Raw genomic sequence first — 14,275 nt, 5'->3', positions numbered from 1 at the left:
GACCCAGGTATGTCTCCGGGAAACGGCGGCAATCCTAACCATACGCTGATGCCCGGAATGACCAGACTCGGTTGAATTCCAGCAAAATATCCGATCTTACAACAATGCCCTATCGTTTACTTCTTTAGGGGGCAAGGTCGATCGATCTGTGATGGGTCCAATGGGGGTCAATATATTTCGAGTCAATGGACACTTGACGCACGACATTAGTTCACTCCGGGCCAGTGATGGGGTCGACCCTGGTTACTGTCAGATCTATGTGATAGGGGGTGGTGACGAGGAAGAAGCAATCCTACGCCGAAAAGTTTCTGGGAAAAACCTCAATCTCGACATCCTGCAACGCTTTCAAACTTTCATGTATGACATCAACCCGTTTGCTAGAAGGTTCCAACAAGCAGGGGAAGTACTCGCGACCAATCCCAATGTCGCTGTCAATCTCATGACTATGCTTCTGGACAACCGGGATCAGAGAATTTATAACTTACCAACAACGGACGAAGTGGCAATGATCGTAGAAGGGGACGGATGCATCACCGAGAATTCACAAGATGTCCTCTTATACACCAAGATGAGGTCATTCGAGTCAATTTCAGACCTCAATACCTCTTATTTGGCCCTACGTTACGTAGTATTTTTCCCGCGTGGACAGCAGGGCTACGACGGGAATTACCGAATGCCTTTCACTGACAGTGAGTGACGGGTAATCTTTGCACTAATAACATCGCTGACATGACTTGCAATTCAGGAAAAATCAGTCAGATGGCCTGGTTCGCGTGGATGCTGTTTCCTCGCCTCAAAACGTTTTCGCCCGTGCTGCACGGCCGCCGTCTCTTTCAGGAGCTATGCGTCGATTTGTACATTTGTGTCGAGCACTGGCGACTCGAGTTCATACGCAACAATCAGAAGACCCTTCGGGCCGCGATTTACCACGGCGTCTTGGAAGCAATGGGCCGGCACGACCTCGCCCCTAGCAGGACTGTGATACTCCCATCGACACACACCGGCTCACCTCGGTATATGGCTGAGCAGTATCACGACTCGATGGCGTTAGTCAATGAATTCGGCATGCCAGGCTATTTCATAACAATGACGACCAATTCGGATTGGCCAGAGATTCAGGACAACCTAGAATATGGCGAGACACCGCAGGATCGGCCAGACCTCGTGACTCGAGTGTTTCACCTCAAAGCTGCAGCACTGATTGATGATGTCACAAAGCGACAGCGCCTCGGCCACTGTGTGTCATGGACCTTTGCGATTGAACATCAGAAACGAAGCCTGCCCCACATTCACCTTGTGCTGATTATGGCAAAGAGAGAGACTCCCCGAACGGTCGATGACATCGACTTGCAAGTGTCAGCTGACATGCCCGATCCCAAGACTCACCCGAAACTTCACAGCTTTGTGACGAGATTTATGATTCACGGACCATGTTCTGCGTCAAGATCATGTTGGCGACTGGACCGCTGTAAACTGGATTACCCGCGACCTCATCAGGAATTCACCACCATACCGGAAGCTGGCTATCCACTGTACCGCCGTCCAACTACAGCAAGAACAGGCATTTGCAAGGGCCGTACCGTCACAACTCGAGACGTTGTCCCGTACAGCCCTTATCTACTTTTGCGACATGAATGTCACATCAATGTCGAGATACCAGCGAGCGTCCGGGCTATCAAGTATTTATATAAATACATATTGAAGGGCCAAACTTGGTCAACAATGACTTTCACTTCTAAAGACGAAGTGCTACAAATGTTAGATGGCCGATACATAAGCGCTCCAGAAGGTGAGGTATTGTTTTTCGGTGTGGCCATTGGAAAATTACTAACACAAAGAACGCTTGTAGCGTGCGGGAGATTGTTTGCACAGCCCATCGTGGGCAACTTTCCTGCGGTCACGAGGCTCGCCCTTCACTTGCCAGGCGCTCAAGAAGTGTACTTTGACGACGAGTTGGAGCTCGCCCAGGACATGGATTCAGGTCGTGCGGCCAGGACAACTCTAACCGAATTCTTCGACATGGCCAAGTGGAATCATGTAAAAGAAGAAGGCAAGATTGCGGTAAGGTCATTATATTACCTGGAGATGCCGAAACATTTCACCTGGCAGAAGACAACTCACCACTGGGACAATCGCTCACGAGAGACTGGAGCCATTGGCAGGGTCTATTTCGCCTCCCTGGCGCACGGTGAAAGGTTTTACCTCCGGCTCCTATTGTCAAATATTAAAGGACCGCATGGCTTCGTGGAAATTCGCACGGTCAATGGTGTAATATGCAGCACCTACCGAGAGGCTGCGCACCGGCTTGGTTTACTTGTCAACGATGAACACTATAAAGCCTTGATGGTCGAGGCTGCAGGATGGCAGACGGGCGCACAACTACGAGCTTTCTTCGCACTCATGTTGAAGCATTCACCACCTGCGGACCCGATGGCACTGTGGATTGCCCATAAGGTCGACCTATCCGACGACTGCCGACATGCCATTTTGCGGGAACATCAGGATTTACAAATCGATCAGTCCATGGCAGAAAATCTAGGACTATACCGACTTTCAGTTTGTCTACAAGAAATGGACATCACTCTCGAGGACTGTGGGTTGCCAACGCCAGACATGGAGGCTTTGCGACCGTTGGGCCCAAAATTTGTTGGTAGCCCAAGCGTGCACACGAGGGAGACCAGTCAGCAATACGTCATCAATGCCGAGAGAGAGCTTAACACTGAGCAACGGCGTTTGTTCGGGGCTGTCAAAGCTTACCTTGTGGACGGTCAGGGAGGTATGCTCTATCTCGACGGTCCTGGCGGCACCGGCAAAACTTTCACTTTGAACTTATGCTTGCACTACGCAAGCGCGGCGGGCGACAAAGCATTAGCCGTTGCGTCGTCCGGCACAGCGGCAATCCTATTGTTGGGCGGCCAAACGGCTCATTCGGCGTTCAAAGTCCCGTTAAAGACTGAGAGTACATCCAGTTGCAACTTTGTGCGTGGAGGACAACTCGCGCGAAGTCTAGAAGAGCTGCAGTTCATCGTGTGGGATGAAATTGCTATGCAGAATAAATTGGTTATTCACTGCGTGGATCGAAGTTTGCGGGACCTGAGAGGGAATACCGAACCTTTCGGTGGCATTTTAGTATTATTCGCCGGCGATTTCCGTCAGACGCTCCCTATCGTGCGGCATTCGAACATGGAGCAACAGGCTAGTGCATCGCTGAAGCGCTCGACGCTTTGGAATAGCATCGAGAAATTCCACCTGGTGACTAACATGCGCCTTTGGTATATAGATGGACAGATTGACGTCGTACGACAGGCGAACATAGAGTATGGCCGATGGTTATTACAGCTCGGGAATGGGGAGTTGCAGACGGAAGACCAAAAATATGTTGACATAGAAAGATGCAATGTGGCCACTGTTCCTGTCGCTACGAGGTTCAAGCTGGGTGTTATCATGGAGCACTTCGAAGCCGGCCCAGCGTTGGTCACGGCGGAGAACTGGCTGAATTTGGCCAAGTATTACTCAGAACGGTGTGTATTGACACCACTGAATAGGACTGTGCGGGAGGTCAATCAAGCGATACTGGACCGATCAGCAGGCGACGAGTTTCAGTACGTTTTGATTGACGAAGTGGACGACACATACGGAGAGCAAGTCACTGCAGAAATCTTGAATGCTCATGACCTGCCTTCTTTTCCGGCACACGAGGTGAATCTGAAGGTGGGAACACCGATAATGCTATTGCGTAATCTCAATCTCGCCAGCGGTTTATGCAATGGCACCCGCCTGATAGTCACGAAGTGCGGGATAGGCGTACTGCGGTGTAGAATTAGTTCAGGAGCGCACACAGGCGAAATGCTGATGCTTCCAAGAGTCAAGCTACGACATGAAGGTGACGAGAATTTCCCTGTGCCGTTCTATCGATACCAATTCCCTGTCACTCTGTCCTTCTGCATAACGATAAATAAGGCTCAAGGGCAGAGTTTGGAAAATGTCTTGGTTCTATTACCGGAACCGATCTTTTCGCATGGTCAGTTATATGTTGCACTGTCCCGTTGCACTGACGCGACGAAATTGAAGGTGTGCATAGCAGTGGCAGAAAACCTGCCTGCGACTCCTAACATCGTACACAAAAGTTTCATTGCCGAGTAGTTTGTCTGCTGTTATTGTAGCTAGTGTTTATGAACGTTGTAATTCATTATGTTGATGGCACTAACAAGACCGGCCGCGTCAGTGGGCGAGAGCACTCTCCTATAAATCGTGATGGCCTTGCCTGGTTGGTAGGTACGTCGGTCCTCATGTGGCCATATTATTAAGCCAGGGCTGAACCGGCCATAGAGTCTGGCGGGTGCATTGCAAAATAGTCTGGTGCTGGTTCCATGTGCGATGAATGGCTGTTTCCCATGCCTAAAAAGAGACTATATAATCCTGGTTGAGGCATCGTTGAATGAGAGAGAGCGCAGATTTACAACAACAATGCTGAAGCTAAACACCACCCAAAGCGACACAGAAACTACGATGCAATGTTACACTAGATTACCATTACATTATAGCGGCCTGTTCAAGATAGGATCAATGGTAGGTTCATTGCCTACATTAGCACCGAATAATACTAACAATTGGTCGTAGTTGGTTGAGCATACCAATGCAAATCCAATACGTAACTTTTATCACTCCACAGTGGCGACGGGATTAGGGCGTCATTGGCTGGTGAATGTGTTAATAGGTTGGCCGAAATCAATAACGGCTTTGGAGCATGGGGCGTTTTGCCATTTGGACGGTGAGATGCTACCAGGCACCAGTCCCAAGGATGTCGTATTACTTCCGAGGATCAAGTCGGTGGTGCAGTTGTGTCATTCTTCGTGGATACCTGCAACAGTGGAGAATGTAATTTCAGTGCACGGTCGCGGGCAGGTCGTGCATAGGAAATTGCGGTGCAATATCCTAACAGACGAAATGGAACTTATGATCACGGTTATGCACCGGGAATGGGACCCACTGGTAGGTAATCCTCTGCATCAGAGTTCTTCAGCACTGACGGTTTGTGTCTGCGCAGGAGCTGGAATTCGTGGAATTCGAGACAGTGTACGTGGCGGACAGGTCAGTCGTTGGAGAGACTGGCTTCGAGGTATTGGGATTGGGTAATATCGTTTCATTGGAGGGATACCTGAAGAACGACGAGCGTGACCTGACCAAATGGTTGATTGCCGTGAGTTAATGTACCCTACGTGGCTAAGTCGTTCTCGTAAACTGACGCTATTATAGATCACGGACACTTTGTTGGTTTCAAGGCACAGCGGTACAAACAACCACCCGGTCTTGGGCTGAGAGCAATAGTCCGCATTGCGTGTGGGGGGGTTATCATGGCGGGAAAATTCAATATCATTACACTGCTTGTCAACGGCGTGAGGAAGCTTAACATTTGTAGTATTAATGCAATAAGATGGCTATATACAATCAGTTAAAAACTACATGAGCGTGGGGTTGTCCCCTTTTCTGGTGTTCCACTGAAATGACAGTGTCGGCGACTGTGACATGTTTCTCGTGGGGGGACTGCTGAGGGATAGACAATGCGCTGATGGTGGCGCCAGAACTAGCACTGCTATTGTCGGCGTTGTCGCGAGGGTCAGGAGATGAGTTGAGTGCCGGTTGAGTGGCGACGTCTGGTAACGAATCGGAGAGGGTGTTCGTGGGTGGTTTGTGCTGTCATTCGATGTGTCAATATATGTGTAACAGAATATTTGGAATGGCTCACATTCCCGTGGTGAGCCTCTCCTGCACACGAACTGTCACCGTTGCGAGTGTCATTGATGGAGAACGAATCCTCAATGTTGGAAGTGTCTCTCGAATTGTCCATCCTGTGAGTGAAACCATGTCAATGATGGTGATGTTGGATGGCGGGACGACTTACTTTGGTGTTTTATCTGCTGTACAGATCATCCGGTGGCAATTGGTGACGTGGTGTTTGGCAGTGGAGTTCATGGATTCGAGATCATCACGATCCCGGATGGTTGTCACAACACGAATGTCACATGGGTGAAGTATTAGTTGATGCAATGAGGACCCGGTGACGGTACAAATGTCAGGTACGGGTTGGAACACGGGCAGTAAATGGTCTATGCAATAGCAATGCACTGGTCAATGCGGCGGCTGGGCGCCTAATCCCTAGTTCATTAATAAGATTATAAATAAAACATTCGAACCTCTCCCACATCAAACCTCTTAATTACCGCCACTACAAATCCCACATACCGATCCCCGTCAATAGACGACGAAGACTCCGACATCGATACACCAACACAGTTTGTCGACGCCACTCTCATCGTTGCAGATATGGAAGACATACAAAGGCAGATCAATGAATTGTCCGCGTCACTCAACCAAGAGAGAGCCCTTCGTACCGAGGCAGAGAATCGAGCTCGGAATTCGGAGGCTAGACTAGCCGCGATTGAAGCTAGTCGAACCGCTCCTACCCCAGCTCCTAGCAACCAACCTATGGATGCGACACCTGCATTGACACCCACGCCTAAAGGGCCAAAAGTGGCGGCTCCCGATAAGTTTAACGGGACTCGTGGCGCCCCGGCCGAGATCTTTGCTAGTCAAGTACAGTTGTACATGCTGGCCCACCCATACCTGTTCGAAAACGACAATCGAAAAGTCGTTTTTGCTATGTCTTACTTAACCGGAGCTGCTAGTAGTTGGGCTCAGCCGCTAATGCACGAACTCCTGGACGATTCTAAGTCTCATCTCGTCACCTTTGAGCGTTTCGTGACCAATTTTAAAGCCATGTACTTCGACACAGAGAAAAAGGCCAAGGCTGAAAAAGTACTACGTAACTTGTCTCAAAAAACCACGGTAGCGGCCTATACGCACGAGTTCAACATGCATGCTACATCGACTGGTTGGGAGATTCCCACCTTGATAAGCCAGTATGAGCAAGGTCTTAAGAGGGAAATCCGTGTGGCGATGGTGATGCACCAAGAAGAATTTCAAAGCATCGAAGAGATTGCAAACTTGGCCATAAAGATCGACACGAAACTCCATGGCGCCATTGACACCTCTACCACTTTTCACGTACCTACACATGACCCCAACGCGATGGACATATCATCGGGATTCGTCAGACTCTTGGATGAGGAGAAAGCGCGACGTATGAGATCTGGTCTTTGCTTCAGGTGTAATGAACAAGGTCATAGAGCAAATGAATGCCCTGGGAGACGAAATGATAAAGGGAAGAGTAGAGATAACCGTGGAGGTTTCAGAGCCCGTGTAGCAGAGTTGGAGATGGAATTAGCAGCTATGAAGACCAGAGGAGGAGAGAGAAATGATAGTGTTAATGGAGGTAGCAAAGCCAATTCTTCAAAAAATGGCGGTGCTCAGGCTTGATTGATGTGCCTAACCTGAGCAAACATGGGGTTATGAATGATATTAAACTAGGTGCTAGTAAATTGAACTCTTGCAATGAAGTTGATCCACGTATTTTTTTACAAAGTTCACTCTCATTGTCCCACCAACCCCGCGCCACATCCTACCACACACTTCCTGCCTACTTTCTTGTCGACTCCGGTGCCACACATGATGTGTTAAGTGAGAGTTTTGCCCGCCGCAATAGTCTTATTGACCACGCTGTGAGCGCAACACGAGTTGTCACCGGATTCGACGGTTCGACAAGTCAAGCCTCATACGAAATCGACCTATTCATCGACTGCGATACGGACCCCACCCACTTCATCATAACTCGCATCAAAGACATGTACGACGGGATCCTTGGCATACCTTGGATCAAGAAGCACCACCACTTGATCAACTGGGAGGCCGGGTACATCGAACTCGGCAACCATTGCATTGCAACTGCTTCCGCAGTGTCGTCCTATCTGACCAAAGCCCGTGACGACCTTGAGGAGGGAGCCAATGGGCAAGCTAAGACCAGTGACGAGGGGGCCGCTATTAGAATTAATAAGCATCAGCCCCCGCAATGCGAGTGCGATACAATTTTTCCTCACCTTGACGTCGAAACAGCTGGCGAGCTTCCTATCCCTGCAAAATCACAGATCCATATGATTTTATCATCAAGACCTACATCAACTGAATTGCAAACTGAGACACCAGACGCGGATACAAAGATTGACGGCCACCCTGCAACTGTTTTTACAGTTTTGCCCATTCCGAAAAAACCCTTGACCGGTCATGAATTTGAGCCCACGAGGGACGCTAGGCAAAGTGGCAAGGGGATGTGTATCATTCCTGATACGGTAGCATCCCCGCAGTGTGAGTCCAAAACGGTTTTTTATCCATTACATGTTGAAGCAGCTGGCAAGCCAATATCTCCTCTGATATCTCAGACTACGAACAACGAGACACACCACGACACAAGACTGAGTACAAACAGCAACAGTACTACGACACCGTTAAGGTCTTATGCAGCTGTGGTAACAGCGTCGTCCAATCCGACCACAGCCCGTGACAACCCTGACGCGGATGAACATGGGCAAGATAGGAAACGTGACGAGGGGGCCGCTATTGTAATTGATAAGCATCAGCCCCCGCGATGTGAGTACGATCCTGATACAAGATCAGTAGTAGTCGAAACAGCTGGCCAGTTTTCACATCCCCAAAACAGGAACAGTACGATTGCCGCGGCCAAAACTTTGTGGTCAACTTCGGCAAGGATTGCAGCAGACGAAAAGGCCAAATTACCTACTAAGACGGTTGAAGAGATGGTCCCATCGTGCTACCACCGGCACCTACACTTATTTCAGAAATCAAAAGCCCAAAGCCTTCCGCCCCGACGCAAATACGACTTTCGCGTTGATTTGGTCCCTGGAGCACGACCTCAGGCTAGCAGAATCATCCCACTGTCACCAGCGGAAAACGCAGTCCTCAACGAAATGATTGAAACCGGACTCGCCAATGGAACTATACGCAGGACAACATCGCCATGGGCAGCCCCGGTCCTTTTTACCGGAAAAAAGGACGGTAATCTTCGACCATGCTTTGACTACCGAAAGCTGAATTCTCTGACTATCAAAAACAAATACCCGCTGCCGTTGACCATGGATCTGGTCAATAGCTTATTAGACGCGGAAGAGTTTACTAAACCTGATCTTCGTAATGCCTATGGAAATCTACGTGTAGATGAAGAATCTGAGGATGTACTGGCATTTATTTGTAAACAATGCCAGTTTGCCCCATTGACCATGCCTTTTGGCCCTACGGGTGCTCCCGGTTATTTTCAATTTTTCATCCAGGATATCATGGTTGGCCGCATAGGAAAAGATACCGCCGCATACCTAGACGACACCATGATATACACCAAGAAGGGAATCCGCCATAAAGACATTGTCAATGAAGTATTGGACATACTTGACAAACACCATCTTTGGCTCAAGCCCGAGAAGTGTGAATTCTCGAAGCCTGAAGTTGAATACCTCGGACTTATCATATCCAAGAATAAAGTCAAAATGGACCCAGCGAAAGTCCGAGCGGTGAAGGATTGGCCTGCACCAAAGAACGCAAACGAGCTCCAACGTTTCATCGGATTTGCCAACTTCTATAGGCGGTTCATCAACCAATTTTCCAAAACTACACGGCCCCTTCATGACTTGACAAAGCTTAACACCCCCTACAAATGGAACGACGCTTGTGACACGGCCTTCGAGAATCTCAAGACAGCCTTCACGTCAGCACCTATACTTAAGATTGCCGACCCGTACCGCCCTTTCATACTGGAATGTGATTGCTCCGACTTCGCGCTAGGAGCAATCCTTTCACAACGGTCAGAAGACGATGGCAACATACACCCAGTGGCCTACTTGTCAAGATCATTAGTTCAGGCAGAGAGGAATTATGAAATTTTTGATAAAGAACTCTTGGCTATTGTGGCTTCCTTCAAGGAATGGCGCCACTATCTAGAAGGCAACCCAAACCGACTGGAAGTCATAGTGTATACCGATCACCGTTGTGGTGAACAGAATGAATTTCGAGCTCAGCATTCTTTATAGCTGAAGCTCTGAAGGGAAGCTTATGCAATTTCACGGTTATCAAACTTTGGCTCACTATCACGACGATCTCGAGGCTCAGCAGGCTGAGCATTAGTATAAAGAAGCAATAAAAAACTTTTATTTATTCAGTTTACACATCAATTTCTTTACATATTATAAAGATCACATCAATTGAAAGGAAATTAGAATTTTATATAGTCGAATTTAATTCAAGACAATAAGAAAAAAAAAAAAAAAAAGAGAAAATTAAATTAAATCAAACAAACTTAAGAAACAAGAGAAAAGAAGAGAATGTGAAAGTTGAGAAAGTTTAAGTGAAATTTGGAACTGTGAGGTGGAGATCGGTCGATGGGTACCTAAAAAAGAACGATTGAGGCAAGAAACAGCTAAAATAGATGAACAAGAGTCAGTAAAGCTAAAAAAGATGAGAAGATAAATAAAAATGAAATTTTACTTACTTAAAGATCCTAAAATCGAAAATGATGAGAGGCCAAGAGCGAAATTGAACTCAAATGCTGAGAGATGAAGATCGATTGGTGCCTAGGGAAGAAGATCAAGGGAGTAATTAAACTCATTAAATGAATAAGGGTCAGTATAAGCTTAACAGGGGAGGAGAATCAATAGAGAGAGGGACTTACAGTTGAAGGTTAAAACAATCGAAATCAAGATCAACCATAGAAGATCCATGAGGAACGAGTGAGAAGAAAACACAAGCTGAAGTTAAGTTGTTATCGAGGTTGGTCGAGAATGAGAATGAGGGCGGGAGAGATGATGTGCTAAATAAAGGGATGGGGTGATGGAGGAGATGCGTGTAATAAGATTGGAACCTAAGTGAGGTGATCGAGCTGAGACAGGGAAAGGATCAGAAGAGAGTTAGTAGATGAAATAAAAGGATGAGCGAGAAGAACAGGAGACTCACGTAATAAAGGAAACCCTATCGAAAATCGCATTTGAAAAGGATCTTGATGTGATTTGAGCAGAACCGAGTCCGATCGGAGTAAAAGATGGGCAAAGCAATGAAGAAAAGGAAGGGGGTTCTGTTCGTTCGTTCGAGGGGGTGGGGGTCTTTTTTTGTGGTTCATCTAGAGAGAGAAGAAAAAGAATAAAGAGAAGTCTCTGAGTTTTCGTTTTCGTTTTAAAAGGTGTTATTGTAGTATCAAGAGTGTCTGTTCTTTTGAAGAATTCAAATTAAATTAATAAATAGTCCTGGTTAAAGTGTTTGAAGTTTTGTTCTTCGTTCGATTGAGTCTTTTAACGCTTAGTTTTCCTATTCGTGTCAGTTTGGTGATAGTGATCTTCTTGGTATTTCGAAAGAAGAAATTGGTGGTGTTTGCTGAGCTGGGTCAAAGGGTGATTAGTTATATTTTTTTATTTTTTTATTACTATATTTCACATTACGTGAAAGGTCTTTACACAGACCTAGCCAGATCCTTGGTTCAAATCCCCTATAGGCCCCAGGGATTTTCCTTATAATTTTTTTTATTCTTTAGTATAGTTCCACTAAAGTTTAGAATTGGATTTAGGATTTTTTTTTATTTCCTTAGTTTCATTTTTTTTTCTCTTTATAAATTATCTGGTTGAGTTTGTTACATTCAAATTTTATTATTACAAGTAGTAAAAGACAATTACATCAATTCAACATTCACTTAACCTTGCATTAAACATTTGAGTACTGCGGTGTAGGGTTTTGTGGGACTCAGCCAGATCTTGCGGTCCTTTAGAAATAGTAGAAAAGTGTTACGTGTTAGACTTGTGAAGATATAAAATTGTTAGAGAATTGCGTCTGTGTTGTTTGTTTTTTTTTATTTATTTTTGAACTTTTATTAAAAGGTTGAGGGCAGTCCACGACAATCATAGTTTCATCCGCGTGGTTATTCTTCTGCGCGGTGATTCTTCCCCTCTCCGGCTCAGCCTACGCCACACAGCGTAGGAGTTCTACACCGTAATCTCGAAACCTTCATGACCACTAAGCAGTTGACACGCCGACAAGCAAGATGGGCCAAAACTTTAGGTTGCTTCGACTTCATTATCAAGTTTCGACCGGGCCGCAAATCACAAAAACCGGACGCCTTATCTCGACGACCAGATCTTCAACCACCAGAAGGTGAGAGACTGACATTCGGACAGTTGATCAAGCCTGAGAACATCGGGCCCGACACATTCCCTATCGCACTGGCTAGCATTGAAGCGTTTTTTGACGATGACACGATCCATCTAGACGACGCAGAGAAGTGGTTTGAGATTGATGTTTTAGGTGTATCAGGAGTTGAGGAGGAAACGTCTCAATGTCAAGAAGTACTCACCGACACTGATATCATTCAGCAGATACGAGAAGCAAATGTATCAGATGAACGTATTAAGAATATTATGAATTTAATTAATGATCCAATGTCATCCGCTATGAAGAAATTAACCAATATATACAAGGTTAAGGATGGCATTTTATATAAGGATGGTAAGATAGAAGTGCCGAGCAATGACGATATCAAGTGTCATATTTTGAGGAGCCGACACGACACGCTACTAGCCGGACACCCAGGACACAACAAAACACTTAGTCTTACCAGACGATGCTTCTCATGGCCATCTCAAAAAGCTTATGTTAATAAATATGTGGATAATTGCGATTCCTGCTTAAGAACCAAGACTTCAACACAACTGCCCTACGGCACACTCAAACCACTACCAGTTCCAGCTGGCCCGTGGACTGATATCTCTTACGATTTGATCACTAAGCTACCAATCTCAAACGGATACGACAGTATACTCACCGTGGTCGACAGATTGACCAAAATGAGCCACTTCATCCCATGCAAAGAGACGATGACAGCTGAGGAGCTGGCCGACTTGATGATTCGGCATGTATGGAAACTACACGGCACGCCTAAGAGCATAGTTTCTGACCGGGGCAGTATCTTCATCTCTAAAATCACTAGGCAACTAGATAAGAAATTGGGAATTAACCTACACCCTTCTACAGCTTTCCACCCTCAAACTGACGGTCAGTCAGAGATTGTCAATAAGGTGATTGAAACATACCTAAGGCATTTTGTAGACTACCGACAAGACAATTGGGAGGAGTTATTGCCGACGGCCGAATTTGCTTATAACAACAAAGATCACGAATCAATTGGCGTCTCGCCTTTCAAGGCTAATTATGGCTTTAACCCCATGTTCAACCATGTCCCGTCAGCTGAACAGTGCATACCGATAGTAGAGGAAAGGTTGAAGCTGATTGACGATGTTCAGAAGGAACTAACCGTGTGTTTAGAATTATCACAGGAGGCGATAAAACACAAATTTGACAGACAAGTGCGAAAAACACCCAGGTGGAACGTAGGGGACAAGGTATGGCTGAATTCGAGAAACATAGGAACAACAAGACCCAGCCCCAAATTAGGACATCGCTGGCTAGGTCCTTTCACTATCATTAAAACTGTTTCTAAGTCCACTTACGCGTTGAATCTACCAATTTCAATGAAGAGTGTACATAATGTGTTTCACGTCTCACTTCTCAGGAAACACAAACCAGACCCAATTCAACAAAGACAGCAACAACCAGTAACCCCAATCGAGATGGAAGGCGAAGAGGAGTGGGAAGTATCAGCAATATTGGACTGTCGAATAAGAAGAAACAAGAAAGAGTACTTAGTAAATTGGACAGGATTTAATTCAAGTCATGACTCTTGGGAGCCAGAATCAAATCTGAGGAACTGTAAGGACTTATTGAAAGAATTTAAGACACGATTTCCAAACGCTGATAGGAAGAAAAATAGGAGAAGAAGGTGAGAGGGCTAAGCTTTTTCCCACAGGGTTTTTTAATGCTGCCCGGGGAAAGAGTGCAGAGCTTGCAAAAGGGAGCTTGGGCATTAAAGGGGGGATAATGTTACGAGTCCAATCTGTGAAACTCTTACATACATGTCACACATCTAACACTATGTTGTACTAGCGCATTACTCCAGTTGTAGTCCTTTTTCCTTCATCCGACAATCTCATTATAGGACCTGGTTGCTGCTTAGAACCCTTGATCCCTCATCACAAAGACCGTACAGATAGAGCCATAACATTTGGACTCTTTATGAGGTGCCCTTTGTAAATTTCAAGCTTGTTCCGTTAGCTATTAATCCCACCAGCTCAGCTTGAGGTTTTAGAATAACCTGAACAAAGAAAGAAAGGAACTATGACAATCAAAGTACAAACTCTCACTCTACTCAATATTCTTGGTGAGAATCAATTAAGTTGTGATGATGAGTGTGTAATGATATAAAGTTGGTTCTTCTTCT

The 14,275-nt window shown here is 46.1% G+C and overlaps 1 protein-coding gene across 1 annotated transcript; it reads left to right on the top strand.

Moving 5' to 3' along the window:
* Positions 1–4,467: 4,467 nt before the first annotated feature.
* Positions 4,468–6,031, top strand: MELLADRAFT_107157 (uncharacterized protein; the record flags this gene model as incomplete). Its single annotated transcript, XM_007410928.1, has 4 exons — positions 4,468–4,569; positions 4,621–5,091; positions 5,283–5,338; positions 5,728–6,031. 4 exons carry the CDS (start codon positions 4,468–4,470, stop codon positions 6,029–6,031), a joined length of 933 nt encoding a protein of 310 aa, XP_007410990.1.
* Positions 6,032–14,275: the final 8,244 nt, after the last annotated feature.

This window comes from Melampsora larici-populina (assembly GCF_000204055.1).
Source record: "Melampsora larici-populina 98AG31 unplaced genomic scaffold MELLAscaffold_22, whole genome shotgun sequence".
Lineage (NCBI taxonomy): Eukaryota > Fungi > Basidiomycota > Pucciniomycetes > Pucciniales > Melampsoraceae > Melampsora > Melampsora laricis-populina.
Note: the sequence above shows the minus strand (reverse complement) of the source record. Positions and strands in the feature narration are given on the sequence as shown.